At 48.6% G+C, this 16,665-nt stretch overlaps 1 protein-coding gene across 1 annotated transcript; it reads right to left on the bottom strand.

The window, feature by feature from the left end:
- Positions 1-9,653: 9,653 nt before the first annotated feature.
- On the bottom strand, positions 9,654-10,454 carry LOC138283647 (uncharacterized). Its single transcript, XM_069221584.1, has 2 exons — positions 10,227-10,454; positions 9,654-9,839 (listed from the first exon to the last, which is right to left on the bottom strand). Exons 1-2 carry the CDS (start codon positions 10,452-10,454, stop codon positions 9,654-9,656), a joined length of 414 nt encoding a protein of 137 aa, XP_069077685.1.
- Between the last annotated feature and the right edge of the window lie 6,211 nt (positions 10,455-16,665).

Below are 16,665 nucleotides of genomic sequence, written 5' to 3'. Positions count from 1 at the left end.
CAGGTTGTGCATCATGCATCATGCCACTTCTATCTGGCAGACCTTCTCGGGTGAGTAGCACAGGGATCCACCTGTCAGATGGAGGCAACTGAACCTGTCCTTAAGGAGACCGAAAGTCCTTTCAATGATCCTTCTGGTTCACCATGTGCCTCATTATAACATTCTTCGGCCCTTGTCTTGGCATTCCTCACAGGGGTCAGTAGCCACGATAGGTTTGGGTAGCCTGAGTCACCTGCAGGTATTGAGCGACAACATTTATCCACACACTATCCCATGAGGTTAACATCAGAGGCGTACAGTAACATACACCGGGTGGGGACCAAGGATTACCTATAAGCCACATCCTGTGCCTCTGTAGTGGGGCCATCACATTTGGGATGCTGCTATTCCTCAGGACAAAGGCATCATGCACTGACCCAGGATACTTAGCATTGACGTGGGAGATGTACTGGCTGCTGGGCACACCATCTGCACATTCATGGAGTGGAAACTCTTATGATTCCTGCCCACCTGTTCATTCTGGCGGGGGGGACAAAAGCAATATGTGTCCCCTCAATCGCCCCAAAAATATGTCCCAATATGGGGGTATGTCCCATTGCATAGAATCCGGCCTTCACAGTGGCCAAATCTTCCACCTGGGGGAAAGATATGTAGCTGCACATGTGTTTTACCAGGGCAGACAACACTCTTGCCAGTACGATTGAGGACATTGGCTGTGACATTCCTGCTGCCAAGCCCACTGTCACTTGGAAAGAACCTGTTGCCAGGAAATGGAGCACTGAAAGCACTTGCACAAGAGGGGAGATCCCAGTCGGATGATGGGTAGATGAGATCAGGTCAGGCTCCAACTGGGCACACAGCTCTGTTATTGTGGCCCTGTCCAGTCTATAGATGAGGATAATGTACCTTTCCTCCAGTGTAGCTACGTCCACCAGTGGTCTGTACACAGGGGTATGTCTTCATCTCCTATTCATCTGCAGAGGTAGGTATCTAAGGGACACAAGAGTGAGTAGGCTGTCACAATTTGAACAACTAAACCACAACAGCAGTCCACATTGTGCACTTATGTATTGGGACAGTGTAAATTTCCAAGTATGTGCCCATTTAACCTGTGACGCAGAAGTTCTCGATAGACCTGTTCACTGTCCCCCTGAAATGGCGACCGCCTGTCCTACATGGAGGAACAGGTGGAAGTGAGGTCATTCCGGCAACATTGGGTGTCGTGGCGGTAGGTGGTCGTGCATCGCCGTGCAATTACTCATTGGATAATTTGGGGCTCTATGGAGTGCAGTGGCCAATGGGGATGTACGCCGGCGGTGACGGTGTACACCACGTGGACGTGACCGCCATTTTCTATCTGATTCCTCACTTGTTTCCTGACCTTCAACAGGAGAACACCTACACTGCGTGTGCTGCTGTGACCTGTGTCTGGAACCTACCATGGCCTGTGTGGCCAGGGAAAGGGCCCCAGCCTTCACTTCGGAGGAGTTGGAGCGACTGGTGGATGAGGTCCTACCCCAGTATGGGCAGCTGTATGGGCTTCAAGACCAGCAGGTGAGTACACTTTGGGCACAATGCATGTGGCATGGATGCATGGAGATGTGTGTGAAGGCATTGTGTAAGGGGGGGATTCTCTATTGGCAGTGTACATGTTGTTTGCTGGGCTATGTGTGTGCCAATGGTGATGGAAACGGGTATGATGGGCCATGTGTGTGACTGGCTGGACTGTTATTTTAATGGAGTTCTCCTGTATGTATTACCTCTGCAGATCAGTGCCCATCAAAAGAAGGGATTATGGCGTGCCATCCCCAAGGATATGCGGACCCTGGGGGTCAATGGCAGGCAGAGCACCACTGTCGGAAACAGTGAAAGGACCTGAGACGCTGGGTAGGGAAGGCCACGGAGGCCCAGCTGGGGATGGCCTCCCAATGAGGAAGGGGTGCCCGTCGGACCTCACCCCCCTGATGGCCCACATACTCGCGGTGGCCTATCCGGAGCTGGATGGGCGCTTGAGGGCATCACTGCAGCCACAAGGGGGTTAGTACAGTCTCCAAATCGGCAAATTGCGCATGGTGGGGTTGTCTCTGGGTGGGGGATGTGGGCCTGTGGGTGCCCCTAGGCCAGGCCGGACATTGCAGTGTAGGTTCCATGTTGGGCAGGGGCTGATGCACTCCACCCCCAAACATGCTAGTGGGCATCTACTACTGGGAAGGGATCTGTGGGTCTCAGGTATGCTGCTATTGGCGTTAGGTATTACTCTTCATGGCCTGGTGACTAGCATTTTGAGTGGTAGTGCATCGCCTAGTGCGTAGGGCTGTCCCCTGTGTGTTTTGTACGCCAACGGTGGTGTCTGCCTCTCCCCCCCCTTTTTGTTTTGTCACCCTGTCCTTATGTGCATTAGCATCATCTGGCAGAGGAGCAGAGGCAACGGCGATGGAGGGAGCTGCATCCCACATAGCCCTGGAGGCCGACTCCACCGACGGTGTGGGCACCAGTGGGATGGAGGGCGAGGGGAGCACCACGCCAAAGACAGGAGGGCACAATTCTGACAGTGATACCTCCTCCGATGGAAGCTCCCTGCTGATGTTGGACACCTCTGTGCCCACCCCAACTACTGGTACAGCTGCCACCCCGTACCAGCACCACCCTCCCAGCAGCCCCTCAGTGAGTTTCCCGTGCCCCCTCACTCAGGAGGGTGCACATCTCCTTGGCCCCAGGCACCTCAGGCTCTGCCCCAGTTTGCCCTGCTGATCTGAGTGATGAGGCTATTGACCTCCTACGATCCATCTCTGTTGGGCAGTCGACCATAGTGAATGCCATCCAGGGGCGGGCAGGGCATTTGCAACATACAAATGCATTCCTGGAGGGCATTCACTCTGGTGTGGCGGCCCAACAGAGATCCTTCCAGGCTCTAGCCTCCTCCCTGATGGCAGCCATTGTCCCTGTCTCTAGCCTCCCCCTCTAACTTCCTCTACCAGTCCCATTCCCCTGAACACCAACCTATCCCAAGCACACAATCAGACCAGTATGCACCCAAGACACACAGGAGTGGCTCAGGCAAACACAAGCACCACACATCGTCCCACAGGCACTCACACAAACAACATCCATAAGCAGACATACCAACATCACTGCCTTCAATGTGTCCCCCTCCTCCTCCTCGTCCACCTCCCTCCCAGTAGCATCTCCACTCACACCTTCATGCACTACAACCTCATCCACTACCACCATCACACCCATCAGTACACGCCCCTCACTGGCAGTCAAAACCCCCACACCCATGCACACATCCCCTCTGTCCTCTCCCACTGTGTCTGTGCCCCCTCCTTCCAAAGTACACAAACGCAAGCACTCAGGCACCCAACAGCCATCCACCTCACAACAGCATCCAGCCCATGCACCTGCACCCAAACACAGCAGACAGACACCTACTACAACCACTCCCTCTTCCTCCACTCTCAAACCTTCACCCTCTTCCCGCACCAGAGTCCCTAAGAAGTTTTTCCTCTTCACCCTTGACCTCTTCCCTACTCCTCCCTCCCTTCCTTCACTTTGGGCCAGGGTGGCAGAAACCAGGCCGGCACCTCAGCCACCCAATCCACGGCCACTGTAGTTTTGGCAGCTACTGCAGGTGTGAGAGGCTCCAAGGAGACACCCATTAGCACTGGCAGTGTGCCTGCATCAGCTGCCAAGGGCAAGGGCAAGGAACAACCATCAGCTGCCAAGAGCAAGAAGGGACCACCAGCTGCCAAGGGTAAGGATGCACCACCAGCTGCCACGGGCAAGGAGGCACCGCCAGCTGCCAAGGGCAAGGAGGCATTACCAGCTGCCAAGGGCAAGGGCAAAGGGCCAGGAGGGACAGGAGGTCTGGTGCTGTGACAGGATCTGAGCCCCCACCACCAACCATGGCACTTCAGCCATCCAAGGCTGCAGGGGAAGGGCTGAAGCCTCCCCCCACCACTGGCAGCACCGCCACCAACACCGCCACCAGCACCACTGGCAGCAGCCCCAGTGGGCAGCTGTCCGAGGCTGCAGGGGAAGGGCTGGAGCCTCCCCCCACCACTGCCAGCACTGCCACCAGCACTGCCACCAGCACCAGCAGCCCCAGTGGGCAGCCGTCCGAGACTGCAGGGGAAGGGCTGGAGCCTCCCCCCACCACTGGCAGCACGGCCACCAGCACCGGCACTGCCACCACTGTGCAGCGATCGCCGCCGGCGAATGGGCAGTAGTCCTGCCTCCTTGGAGTGTCATGCATCCTGCTCACAGCAAATCTTGTGGGTCTGACACCCAGGTGGGAGACTGTGACCTTGCACTCCCCATGTGCCGCATCACAGGGCAAAAGGCCCCCTTCAAAACCAGTAGAAGAAGGCATTCACTCACCCCCTCCTTGCCAGGATGAAGCACACTGGGCACAAGTCCCCTCCAGAACCAGTGGAAGAAGCCACCCACTCACACCCTCCTTGCCAGGATGAAGCACACTGGGCACAAGGCCCCCTCCAGAACCAGTGCGCGAAGGCATCCACTCACCCCCTCCTTGCCAAGATGAAGCACACTGGGCATAAAGCCCCCTCCAAAACCAGTGGACGAAGGTATCCACTCACCCTCTCCTTGCCAGGATGAAGCACACTGGGCACAAGCCCCCCTCCAGAACCAGTGGAAGATGGCATCCACTCACCCCCTCCTTGGCAGGATGAAGCACACTGGGCACAAGGCCCCCTCCAGAACCAGTGGAAGATGGCCTCCACTCACTCCCTCCTTGCCAGGATGAAGCACACTGGGCACAAGGCCTCCTCCAGAACCAGTGGGCGAAGGCATCCACTCACCCCCTCCTTGCCAAAATGAAGCACACTGGCACAAGGCCCCCTCCAGAACCAGTGGACAAAGGCATCCACTCACCCCCTCCTTGGCATGATGAAGCACACTGGGCACAAGGCCCCCTCTAGAACCAGTGGAAGATGGCATCCACTCACCCCCTCCTTGCCAGGATGAAGCACACTGGGCACAAGGCCCCCTCCAGAACCAGTGGAGAAGCCATCCACTTGAGAGACTGTGGCCTTGGACTCCCCAGGACCAAGCAGTGGGCAAACCACCCACTTGAGAGACTGTGGCCTTGCACTCCCCAGGACCAAGCAGTGGGCAAACCACCCACTAGAGAGACTGTGGCTTTGCACTCCCCAGGACCAAGCAGTGGGCAAATCACCCACTTGAGAGACTGTGGCCTTGCACTCCCCAGGACATCACAGAGGGCATGTAGACCCCCTCCAGGAGCAGTGGTGTTGTACCATCTTCCGGCTGAGGTGCCCCCCCCTCCTCTTCCCCCTGAGGTGCCTGTGTATTTTCGACCTGATGTCCCAGCAGTGTTCTCTCCGTATTGAGGCAGGTGTCAAGTGGGGCCTTGGCTTATGTGATATGGCCCTGTGGCCTACGGACATTATGGACTGGGCAGTGTCCCTTCATTTGTTTATCTGTAAATACTGTTTTGATTTTTGAGGAAGTTTTTCTAGTATTTTATCTTATTACACTCACTTTCTTCAAATCATTTTGTCCTTGCATTATTCCAGAGGGATATGGGGTGAATATGTAATGTTACTGCATCTGTTTGTGTGTATGGTGTTGGGGGTGGGGGTGTTGAGTGTGTGTGTCACTCTCTTTTTCCTCCTCCCTCCCCTGTGTGCTAGGCGGCAGTTCTCACCGTGGCCGTTGTTGGTATTCCTGGTGTAGGAGGAGGTAGACCAGCATGGGGAACACCTGCAGTTCGGTCTCCATGGCGTTGTGGTTCTTCCTTGAGTCTCCAGAATTAAGTCCTTTGCCTTCTGTGTACTGTTTCTGCCGTGCTTTTGATGTCTTTGGTACCGCCCCGGAAAAGGCGGTGGATAGGCCTGTTTTAATATGGTGGGCGGTACATTGTCTTCCGCCTGGCTGTTGGAGGATACCGCCGCAGTGCTTGTTGCTACCGCCGTGGCGGTCGGTGTGTTAAAGTGGCTGTCTGTGTTGGCGGTTTCTGCCGTGGTCAAAATTCCATTTTGTTTACCGCCGGCCCGTTGGCGGTATTACTGCCGCTTTATCACTGACCGCCAGGGTTGTAATGAGGGCCTTTGTCTTTATTTTGGCAAGTCTGGTCACTTGATCTGAATGTGTCCTTCCAGATCTTCAGGAAACGCCAGCTCCCGCCCCCTGTAAGGAGGAAGGGGACGGGAGGAGGAGACTTACCTTCAATATGTTCCTCCAGAGAGAAGACCTCAGCTCTGCTTATACTGTCCATTACGGTACAGTGTTCCCAAAGTCAAGAAGAGCAGGTTTTTGCATTGTTGGATTGTGGAGCCAGAGGTATATATTTGGATGAGACTTGGGCCAAAGAAAGAGGTATATCATGAGTTCCTAAAAAAATGCTGGAACAAGTCCACACAGTAGATGGGTCCCCTTTAACCTCAAGACATGTGGTGAATACTACACCCACTCTCTGTCTGCTTTTTGGGAGACATCAGAAACACATTACCTTTAATCTAATATCTTCTCCAAATCATACCATGATATTAGCTTATTCCCTGGCTTACTCGGTATAAGCCATATATCAACTGGGAAACAAAAACAATATCTTTATCATCACAGTTTTGCCAACAGAACTGTTACTCCACGAACTCCTATTGGTTTTCAAAAGGTTTAATTCCTTTTTCCAAGAATATGAGCTGCTCTATCAACATGATACAGGGAGTACCAAATTGCTGTCAAGAGTACTGTGACATATTCCAGAAGCCTTGCAAACCCGTTTTACCTCCTCATAGGTTCTATGACTGCGCCATTCCTTTGATTCTGGGAGAAGTGGTTCCTTTTGGACAGATGAATTTGTTGACTGAACAAGAAAAGAAGGAACTTTAAGAATACCTAGATCATAATATACAGAATGGTTTAATCGCCCCCTCTTCATCTCCTGCAGTGGCTCCTCTTTTTTCGTAAAAAAAAAAAAGAAAGATCTGTGTCCCTGTGTTGACTGTTGCGGACTGAATAAAATAACCATAATGGATCGATATCCCTCACTACTTATTAGGGGTATACTTGACGCCGTTCATGGTGCCAAGATGTTTACCAAATTGGATCTGAGGGGTGCCTATCATCTCTTGCGTGTCAAGGAAGGAGATGAATGGATAACAGCTTTTTGTACTCCATTTGGCCATTATGAATACCGAGTAACGCATTCTCCATATTTCAACGATTCCTGGACTCTGTGTTTTCTGACTTATTGAATCACAGTGTGGTGATTCATCTGGACGACATCCTAGTATTTTCTCGTATACCTGAATAGCACACTGAGGATGTACTTCAGGTTTTGGAACGACTCAGTCGGAATCAGCTACACTGTAAACCTGAAAAATGTGAATTTAACAAGACAAAAGTACAGTATCTTGGGTTCTGCATCAATCAGACTGGAATAGCTATGGATCCAGTTTACTTAATGTAGGTGACTGGTTTTGCTACCCTAATTTCAGGTTGTTTCTTTTTTTCTTATGAAGAGGTGATTTAATTAGTGTTTGGTCCTGATGAAGCGTCAATGGATCCGGCTGGACCGCTAGACGCGAAACATGTCGACCTGCGCTTAGAGGTCCTATAATACCTGCCGTCCTCTGAGATTTAATTGTTTTTTTAAAGTATTTGAGCATTATACTCTACTTGTGACTTTCAATTTTTTGGTTTTAATCTTGGTCTTCATCCTTATTATACTGATTAAATGATGATGTAGATTGTGAGATGAATAACCAATTTTAACTATTTTTTGACCTCTCCCTTGTGTACTGGTGCCTAAATGTAAGCATCGTTGACTGTATAGTTGATCTTACCAGTCACGATCAGAGTAGTACGGTTTAGAGCCCCCCTCCCGGGGTGCCCGCCAGGCATTGCAGTGCCGGCCCGGTGAGGAGCATTTCCCAATGATGATGCAAGTCATCCATTGCGATGCTTGTGGGCTCTTGCTCCTGAGACCGACGGTCCCCTAGGATGATAGTCTATTTTAGAACAGTGTACCTTATACTTATTGACGATAGTTGGGAGATTGTACACTGGACCACATAACCTCCCGGTCCCTCCCCCCCTTTTTGATTGAGAACTTTCAAAATCTAAAAGAGGCCTTTACCCAAGCTCCTCTCTTACGACACCTAGATACTACTAAAAAGTTTATAGTAGTCACTGACACCTCTGAGAGAGCTATTGGTGCATTCTTACTTCACAAACAAGAAGGCAATGGCTTGGAACATCCTATCTTTTACTTATCTCACATACTGACAGAAGCTGAATGCAATTATTGTGTGTTAGAATGGGAATTACTTGCTCTCAAGGCTGCCTGAAAAGAATGGAGACATTTCTTAATGGGTACCAAAGAACCGCTCGAAGCAAGAACTGATCACCGTAATCTACAATGTCTCCAAATTTCCAATGTTGAAATAGCCGGCAGGCAAGATGGGCTTTCTTTTGCAGCCAACATGACTTTGTTGTGACCTACATTCCCGGATCTCAGAACTTAGTAGCTGATGCATTATCTAGTTGCTATCCAGAAAGCGCTAACACTTCTTCTCCAAAATAATAGAACCCAGTCGAATCATTGGGGTTGCCCAGTCCTTTCTTGATCGTGTTAAGTCAGAATACCAGTATCATCCACTTAAAGAATGGAATATTTTGAGTCCTCAATAACAAAAGAATCGGGACTGCTTCTACTATGAAAACTCACTATTTTTGCCGACTAAAGAAGTACAGACTGAGGCTTTACAGATGTGTCATGATTCTCTTGTAGCTGGACATAGCAGAATTAAAAAGACACAGGAGTTGCTCCTACGTTCTTTTTGGTGGCCTACACTTAAGACTGATGCCGAATCCTACGTAACATCATGCCCTGTATGTGCCCAAACCAAGACACCTCGGCCCAAGCCAGCAGGATTATTGATGCCCCTGCCTGTTCCCTCTGCTCCATGGCACACCCTGTCAACAGATTTCATGTGTTCTTTACAGTCCTCTTCAGGGAATCATGTCATTATGGTAACTGTCGATTCATTTACTAAGATGGCACATTTCACAGCCTTAAAGATATTACCTACAGCCATGAAATGAAATGAGCCAAATATTCATGCAAGATATCTTTCGCCTACATGGCCTTCCACAAGTAATCATTTCAGATCGGGGACCCCATACGTGTCACGTTTTTGCAAGGCTTTTTGTACCTCATTACATATTGATGTGTCCCTTTCATTAGGATTTCATCCGCAAACTAACGGTCAAACCGAATGCTTGAATCAGGAACTCCAACAGTATTTACGTTGTTTCTGTAATGCCACTCAAAGTAACTGGTCGGATTTCCTTTCTTTAACTGAGTTTTCATATAATAATACGGTGCATAGTGCAACAGGATCAACACCTTTTTTGCACCTATGGCTTCCATCCCAAGATTTTTCCCCCTATACCTCATGTGCTGCCTCCGGTTCCTGCGATTACATCATTTGCACGACAACTCCGCCATATTCAGGACCTGATCCGTACCACTCTTTCGGCTTCTAAACAAACTATGAAAAGAAAGGCTAATAGCCGAAGTCAGGTGGCACCATCTTAACAACCGGGAGAAAAAGTGTGGCTTTCCTCTAAATTTCTACCTTTTTGTTTTTCTCAAAACAAGTTCATATCCCGCTTTTATGGACCTTTTCGAATACTTCAGTTATTGAATCCTGTCGCTGTTCGGCTACGTTTACCCCAGACTTGGAAAGTTCATCCAGTTTTTCATGTCTCACAGCTAAAGCCTTTTGTTCCTGATCCTTACCATAGGCGTTTTCAGTGTCCTCCTCCTTTTTCTGGGGATGGCCATCCTGAATATGAGGTACAGGAGATCTGTGATTCACGTATCTTTCAGAACAAGCTACAATTCCTGATTCACTGGACAGGTTATCCCCTTAGTGAGTGTTCATGGGAAGATACTTCCTCAGTTCATGCACCCCTTTTGGTTCGCAATTTGTTTTCTCTTTTTCATGACAAGCCTGGGGCCTTGGGAAGGGGACCTACTGTGAGGCCGCAGACTACCGCGGCGTCCCTCTTTCGGACCGTGGTCGGGCAGACAGTCCGTATTTCAGGATGCTGGAACCGCCACAGCCTGTTTTTCTGTATTCGTTTTGCTGGGGTGCAGCCCAGGAGGCACATTTTGTGCTCTTGTTCGCGCCTTAGCCCCTGACAGCCTCCCTGATTTTCTTTGTACTTACCTCGTTCGGTCTTTCCTCTGCTTTCTTCCTTTTTCTTTTTCTTCTGTCTTCATTTCTTCTTTCTTCTTGGTTTTCCATATTGTCTTCTTCCTTGGTGTTCTTCTTCCCAGCATGCCTTTTTTCCTTTTCCTTTTCAGTTTGGTCTTTTCTCTCATTCATTTCTATCTGGTCTTTCCCAATCCAAGGTGGTGTCGTATTTTCTTCCTGTTGTGTCACTTCCTGTTTCATGGTATATATTCACTGCTATTCGTTTCTTCCTTATGTTGCAAACACTTCCTTCTTGCTGGTGATCCTCGCTCCTGTTTCCAGTTTTCTCCGTGCTCCTGCTTCTTCCTGCAGAGCCATATTTTGTTTCCTTTTTTCATTGTTTTTTCCTCTTTTTCAGGAGTTCCTATGGTAGAGGTTTTTTCCCATTTTATGGGCTTTTCCTCGGGGACTACTTCTGGCGAGTACGGTCTGCCTTGGCGTCTTTTTCCAGTCAGCAGCACTGTGGCTACTAGAAAGGGTCACCCCCCCTATCTTGGCCAGTCCAGAACCAGTAAGCAACCGGGCGTTCCTCCAAGTTCTTCAGCCTACGGTGGTAAGAGACGTGCAGACCGTGACAGTAACTAGCAAAACAGAGCTCTCATACTTCAACCATTGCGTAGGAGGAACACTAGCTTAGCTTTGAAAAGGTCCATTGGAGGAAACATGTTGGCTGCTGGTTTCTGACTATTATTGCATACTAGAGACAATTATTTGGCTACTTAATGGCATTACCTTACCAAAATGAATGGAAACCTTGAGAGCTTATGGAAGGAAACATTAAAGTACACCAAAATGAAAAATCTATAAAAACCAAACCAATTTACTCTGACTCTTTGTGTAACATTTAAAGGGTTCTTTGTGTGGTCCTATATTATTTGCTATATCTATTATTAGCAGAAACCCTAGGGCTAATGCTATTATCACACCAAGGGGAAGCAGTGTGTTTGATATTGTTGTAGCACTTCTTTATACATGGACAACTGTTTTATGACATACTTAAATCAGAAGCCCTACAAACTTTTCAATGCAACAGGGATGTGTAACCAATTTTAAAACACTGCTACCCTTTGTAATGGGTGACATGAGGTTCCCAAATGCCCAGATTTAAGATATCTGGAAGGCGCCTTTAACAGAGCGCAACCAAGACTGAGCCATCAGTGAGGAGTCTGACCTTTAGATAAGGGAACAACTGGAAGGTTGGTGCAAATTGACTTCTCCCTGAGCACGGTGAGTCCCTTGGTTGCAAACCCAAAGAGAAAGCACAGTTCTAGCAAGTAGATATCCCAAATGAGTAATGAGTAAGAAGGATAACATAAAGATCACAGTATTTCAGAATCAAAAGGGCCAAACCACAGCAAAGCGGCAAGTGTCCCCACCAGCTGTCATACAGTCTGATATAAGCGAGGAAGAAAGGGAGCAAGATCTCTGCCATATTTTTGACATCCCAATAGAGTCCCCTAAAGTGTCCTGGAAGTGGGGAAAAATAATTGCAGATAAAAATACGGATAGAAAAAAATAAAACATCCCAAGACAAGTGTAAAGATTAATAATAAACCTGTGGAAGGAAACAGCTACCACTGAATTAAAACTAATATTTCAATGGGCCCATAGACAACCCTGTGCCCATCTAATACCCCTTGGTTTGAAATTATAACACATTCACCTATTATATTATCAGCTCTCCTTGATGCATTTCTCACAGACATTCACAATTCAGGATTTTAAACCATGAACTGGACACCACAACCCTAGCACCGCAAATAGTTATTTAAATTCATATTGTTATAACATGTATTGCGTCAGGCACCAATCTGCTTAGACCTCCCATAAATGCCCCCACCCCAGATAAAACCCTAGAAGAAGTGTTACCCAGCTTAGCGATAAGTATGGCTGATGTTGGTATATTCTCACGAGAATATATGTGAAGTCAGGTAACCCTTCATGAAATTAACACATGCATACCTTTGCCATATGTTAGCAACATTGATAAGACAAATACATATCAGTAAAGAAGACGGGATCCAAGAGGGACATAAAATAGTAGGCGAATAAAGAAGAGGTACACATAGGAAACACACATCTTTTGGGGACCATAGGGAACCCTCTAGAACACATGATAAAAACCTTCCCTTCAGACAAGAAAAGGACACAAAAATACTGTAAACTTTGGTACAAAGGTACCAAGCACCATGCCCAGCCATGGCCAAAAGAAGGGATATTTGACGAAGACATAGCTATGACTTACATTCACTCTAAGTATAAGAAAAACAAAAGACAGAAAATGGAAGCCACCATATCACTATGGCGGGTATTCTGTGATACAAAAACAAATGTAAAGCCAACAGCACCTGAAGAGGCATTGACCCAGCCCCCCGGGAAGCCCCCAGAGAAGCCTTCAGGGGATCTCCCACCTTATGGCCTTTATTGCATTTTACTAGCTGCAGGGTACCACAATCCTGTTAAAGTTGAGCCTAAAGAGGAGAAACAAGAATTATGGGGAGCTGAGCCAACACCAAACCCTGCCCCTACAGCTCCTCGGGCCAGATCAGAACCGGACCAAAGAGACAGACTAATAAATGAATTGCAGCATACTGTGAGACAGGTAGAACGATCTAGGAGTCTTGCCCCCCTTTGAGGGCAATGGACTACGGGGCATGTTGATCTTAGGCTGGGAGACACTTCTGCAGAGACTCAGAGAAGCAACTGAGGAAGGCTAAGAGAAAAAGAAAGATGGGAAAGGAATGTGAAGATGTCACAATATAATGAACCCCCAACTGAGTTCCGAGGCGTAGCAGGGGCTGAGGACGATGGGGAGTGGGAAGAAAGGCCTAACAGGGGTGCAGATGAACAGGAAACTAACCAGAGATCACATAATTTCTGCCCACGTCATACGCAGGAGCTACTAATGACAGCAAGAGACACCTCAGACATGAAGAGGAAGTCAATCCTAAAAATGAGTAGGCCAGATTTAACACCCCTAGAGATAATAGAACAAAAGGAGGGTAGTTAGTATTGCCAACCCTTTTCAGGTGAACTGACAAGGTGGACTAAAAAGGAAGGGTGAAAGCCATGGCCCCGACAAGGGTCTTTTCAACCCTTTGACTTAGCAACTGCAGAAGATTGTATACAGCAAGGGCAGGGTGACCCAGATTGGAACTGCCCCTACATGCAAGAGTGCCTGGCGGTCTGGGAGCAATATGCTATAGACGAACCAACTGAAGAAATACAAGGTAATAGACCAGACCTGAGGTTTGGCCTTAGTCCCGTAAACCCTCAACCAATAACTCAGTTACCCCATATTTTCAAGGATGGGAAAGTACCCACATATGTACCATGGCCAAAGATGGATAAAGAGAATTAAAGAGGGCACTACCCCTAATGTCTGAGGGAGTGGGAAAATTGATAGAATGCTCTCAAAAACACACTGATGGAGTGAACCTTGCCTTGGGCGTTGTTAAAAGCTTGCTAAGTTCTTTAGTGGGAGACAAAGTAAATACCATTTTTCCCAGAGCAGAGTTCCCCCAAATAGAATTGATAAATACGCAGTTTGACGGGTTATCCTTTAATAATGTCCGCCAATATGATGCGCTCCGACTAACATAGCCAGACAGACCAGACATTAGAGCCCTTATGGCAGAGAGCATAAAACTGACTAAGAAAATTGCAAAATTAATTACCAGAATGAAAGAACAATGGTTACAGGAAGTAGGATGTAATTGGGAAAACACGGTGTAGAAGGCTGGCCTGGTTTGTAGTGGGTACCTTGGGTACTTACACCTTACACCAGGTCCAGTTATCCCTTGTTAGTGAATGTGTTAGTGTTCTAGCAGCTTAGGCTGATACAGGTAGCTATAACAGAGCAGCTTAGGCTGAACAAGGAGACATGCAAAGCTCATGCAATGCCACTTATAGTTACACAGTACTTACACAAAAGCAAAGACAATACCCAGTGTTACCAAAAATAAAGGTATTTATTTGGGTGACACAGTACCAAAAATATCTTAGAGACAATACTCCTTCTGGTGGTAAGTATTATACACAATATATACACTAGACACCAAAATTAGACAAGCAAATAGTCATAGAACAATGCAAACTGTAGGAAATCGTATAGAATGCAATGGGAGAAAATAGGTCTAGGGGCAACACAAACCATATACTAAGAAAGTGGAATGTGAATCACGAATTCCCCCCTATACAAGTGTAGTGTGTGCAGAATCGCTGGGAGAGTAGGAATACAGTAAAGATAAGTAAATTACCCCACCCCAGAGCCCGGAAAAGCAGGAGTAAAGTACTGCAAGTTTCCTTAGGGCACTCTACACCTCGTTTTTGGGATTTTGAAGCAGCCAACCAAGTCTGCAAAGAACAACTGCTGGATATTGGACCTGAAGACCTGCAAAGGAAGGGGACCAAGTCCAGAAGTCGAGAGAAGAGTCCCACGCCGCCGGAGGACAACTCAGGAGGTTGTGCAACGCAGGTTAGAGTGCCGTGGACCCAGGCTTGGCTGTGCACAAAGGAAATCCTCGAAGAGTGCACAGGAGCCGGAGTAGCTGCAAAACACACGGTTCCCAGCAATGCAGTCCAGCGTGGGAAGGCAAGGATTTACCTCCACCAAACTTGGACTGAAGAGTCACTGGACTGTGGGAGTCACTTGGACAGAGTTGCTGAGTTCAAGGGACCTCGCTCATCGTGCTGAGAGGAGACCCAGAGGACCGGTGATGCAGTTCTTTGGTGCCTGCGGTTGCAGGGGGAAGATTCTGTCGACCCACGGGAGATTTCTTCGGAGCTTCTAGTGCAGGGAGGAGGCAGACTACCCCCACAGCATGCACCACCAGGAAAACAGTCGAGAAGGCGGCAGGATCAGCGTTACAAGGTCACAGTAGTCGTCTTTGCTACTTTGTTGCAGTTTTGCAGGCTTCCAGCGCGGTCAGCAGTCGATTCCTTGGCAGAAGGTGAAGAGAGAGATGCAGAGTAACTCTGATGAGCTCTTGCATTCATTATCTCAGGAATTCCCCAAAGCAGAGACCCTAAATAGCCAGAAAAGAGGGTTTGGCTACCTAGGAGAGAGGATAGGCTAGCAACACCTGAAGGAGCCTATCAGAAGGAGTCTCTGACGTCACCTGCTGGCACTGGCCACTCAGAGCAGTCCTGTGTGCCAGCAGCACCTCTGTTTCCAAGATGGCAGAGGTCTGGAGCACACTGGAGGAGCTCTGGGCACATCCCAGGGGAGGTGCAGGTCAGGGGAGTGGTCACTCCCCTTTCCTTTGTCCAGTTTCACGCCAGAGCAGGGCTGAGGGATCCCTGAACTGGTGCAGACTGGCTTATGCAGAGATGGGCACCATCTGTGCCCATCAAAGCATTTCCAGAGGCTGGGGGAGGCTGCTCCTCCCCAGCCCTGACACCTTTTTCCAAAGGGAGAGGGTGTAACACCCTCTCTCTGAGGAAGTCCTTTGTTCTGCCCTCCTGGGCCAAGCCTGGCTGGACCCCAGGAGGGCAGAAACCTGTCTGAGGGGTTGGCAGCAGCTGCAGTGAAACCCCAGGAAAGGTAGTTTAGCAGTACCCGGTTCTGAGCTAGAGACTCGGGGGATCATGGAATTGTCTCCCCAATGCCAGAATGGCATTGGGGTGACAATTCCATGATCCTAGACATGTTACATGGCCATGTTCGGAGTTACCATTGTGACGCTATACATATGTCGTGACATATGTATAGTGCACACGTGTAATGGTGTCCCCGCACTCACAAAGTCCGGGGAATTTGCCCTGAACAATGTGGGAGCACCTTGGCTAGTGCCAGGGTGCCCACACACTAAGTAACTTAGCACCCAACCTTTATCAGGTAAAGGTTAGACATATAGGTGACTTATAAGTTACTTAAGTGCAGTGGTAAATGGCTGTGAAATAACGTGGACGTTATTTCACTCAGGCTGCACTGGCAGGCCTGTGTAAGAATTGTCAGATCTCCCTATGGGTGGCATAAGAAATGCTGCAGCCCATAGGGATCTCCTGGAATCCCAATACCCTGGGTACCTCAGTACCATATACTAGGGAATTATAAGGGTGTTCCAGTATGCCAATGTAAATTGGTGAAATTGGTCACTAGCCTGTTAGTGAAAATTGGGAAAGAGAATGAGAGAGCATAACCACTGAGGTTCTGGATAGCAGAGCCTCAGTAAGACAGTTAGTCATAACACAGGTAAGACATACAGGGCACACTTATGAGCACTGGGGCCCTGGCTGGCAGGGCCCCAGTGACACATACAACTAAAACAACATATATACAGTGAAATATGGGGGTAACATGCCAGGCAAGATGGTACTTTCCTACAAAGGCCAGGTTCAGGGTGTCCCCCCTGACCTGGAGGAAGGGGCTACTGCTAACAGTGCCCCTACCATGTTGTCTATTGGGGGG

Source organism: Pleurodeles waltl, chromosome 3_1 (genome assembly GCF_031143425.1).
Source record: "Pleurodeles waltl isolate 20211129_DDA chromosome 3_1, aPleWal1.hap1.20221129, whole genome shotgun sequence".
NCBI classification, from domain to species: domain Eukaryota; kingdom Metazoa; phylum Chordata; class Amphibia; order Caudata; family Salamandridae; genus Pleurodeles; species Pleurodeles waltl.
This window is presented reverse-complemented; position numbering and strand designations above follow the sequence as displayed.

Bases quoted from the DNA above. Each gene is read 5' to 3' on its own strand.
- LOC138283647 (XM_069221584.1), bottom strand. From the start codon at position 10,454: ATGAAACAGGAAGTGACACAACAGGAAGAAAATACGACACCACCTTGG. The intron at 9,840-10,226 runs GTAAGTACAAAG...CCTCATATTCAG, and splicing joins CAGAGGAAAGACCGAACGAG to GATGGCCATCCCCAGAAAAA.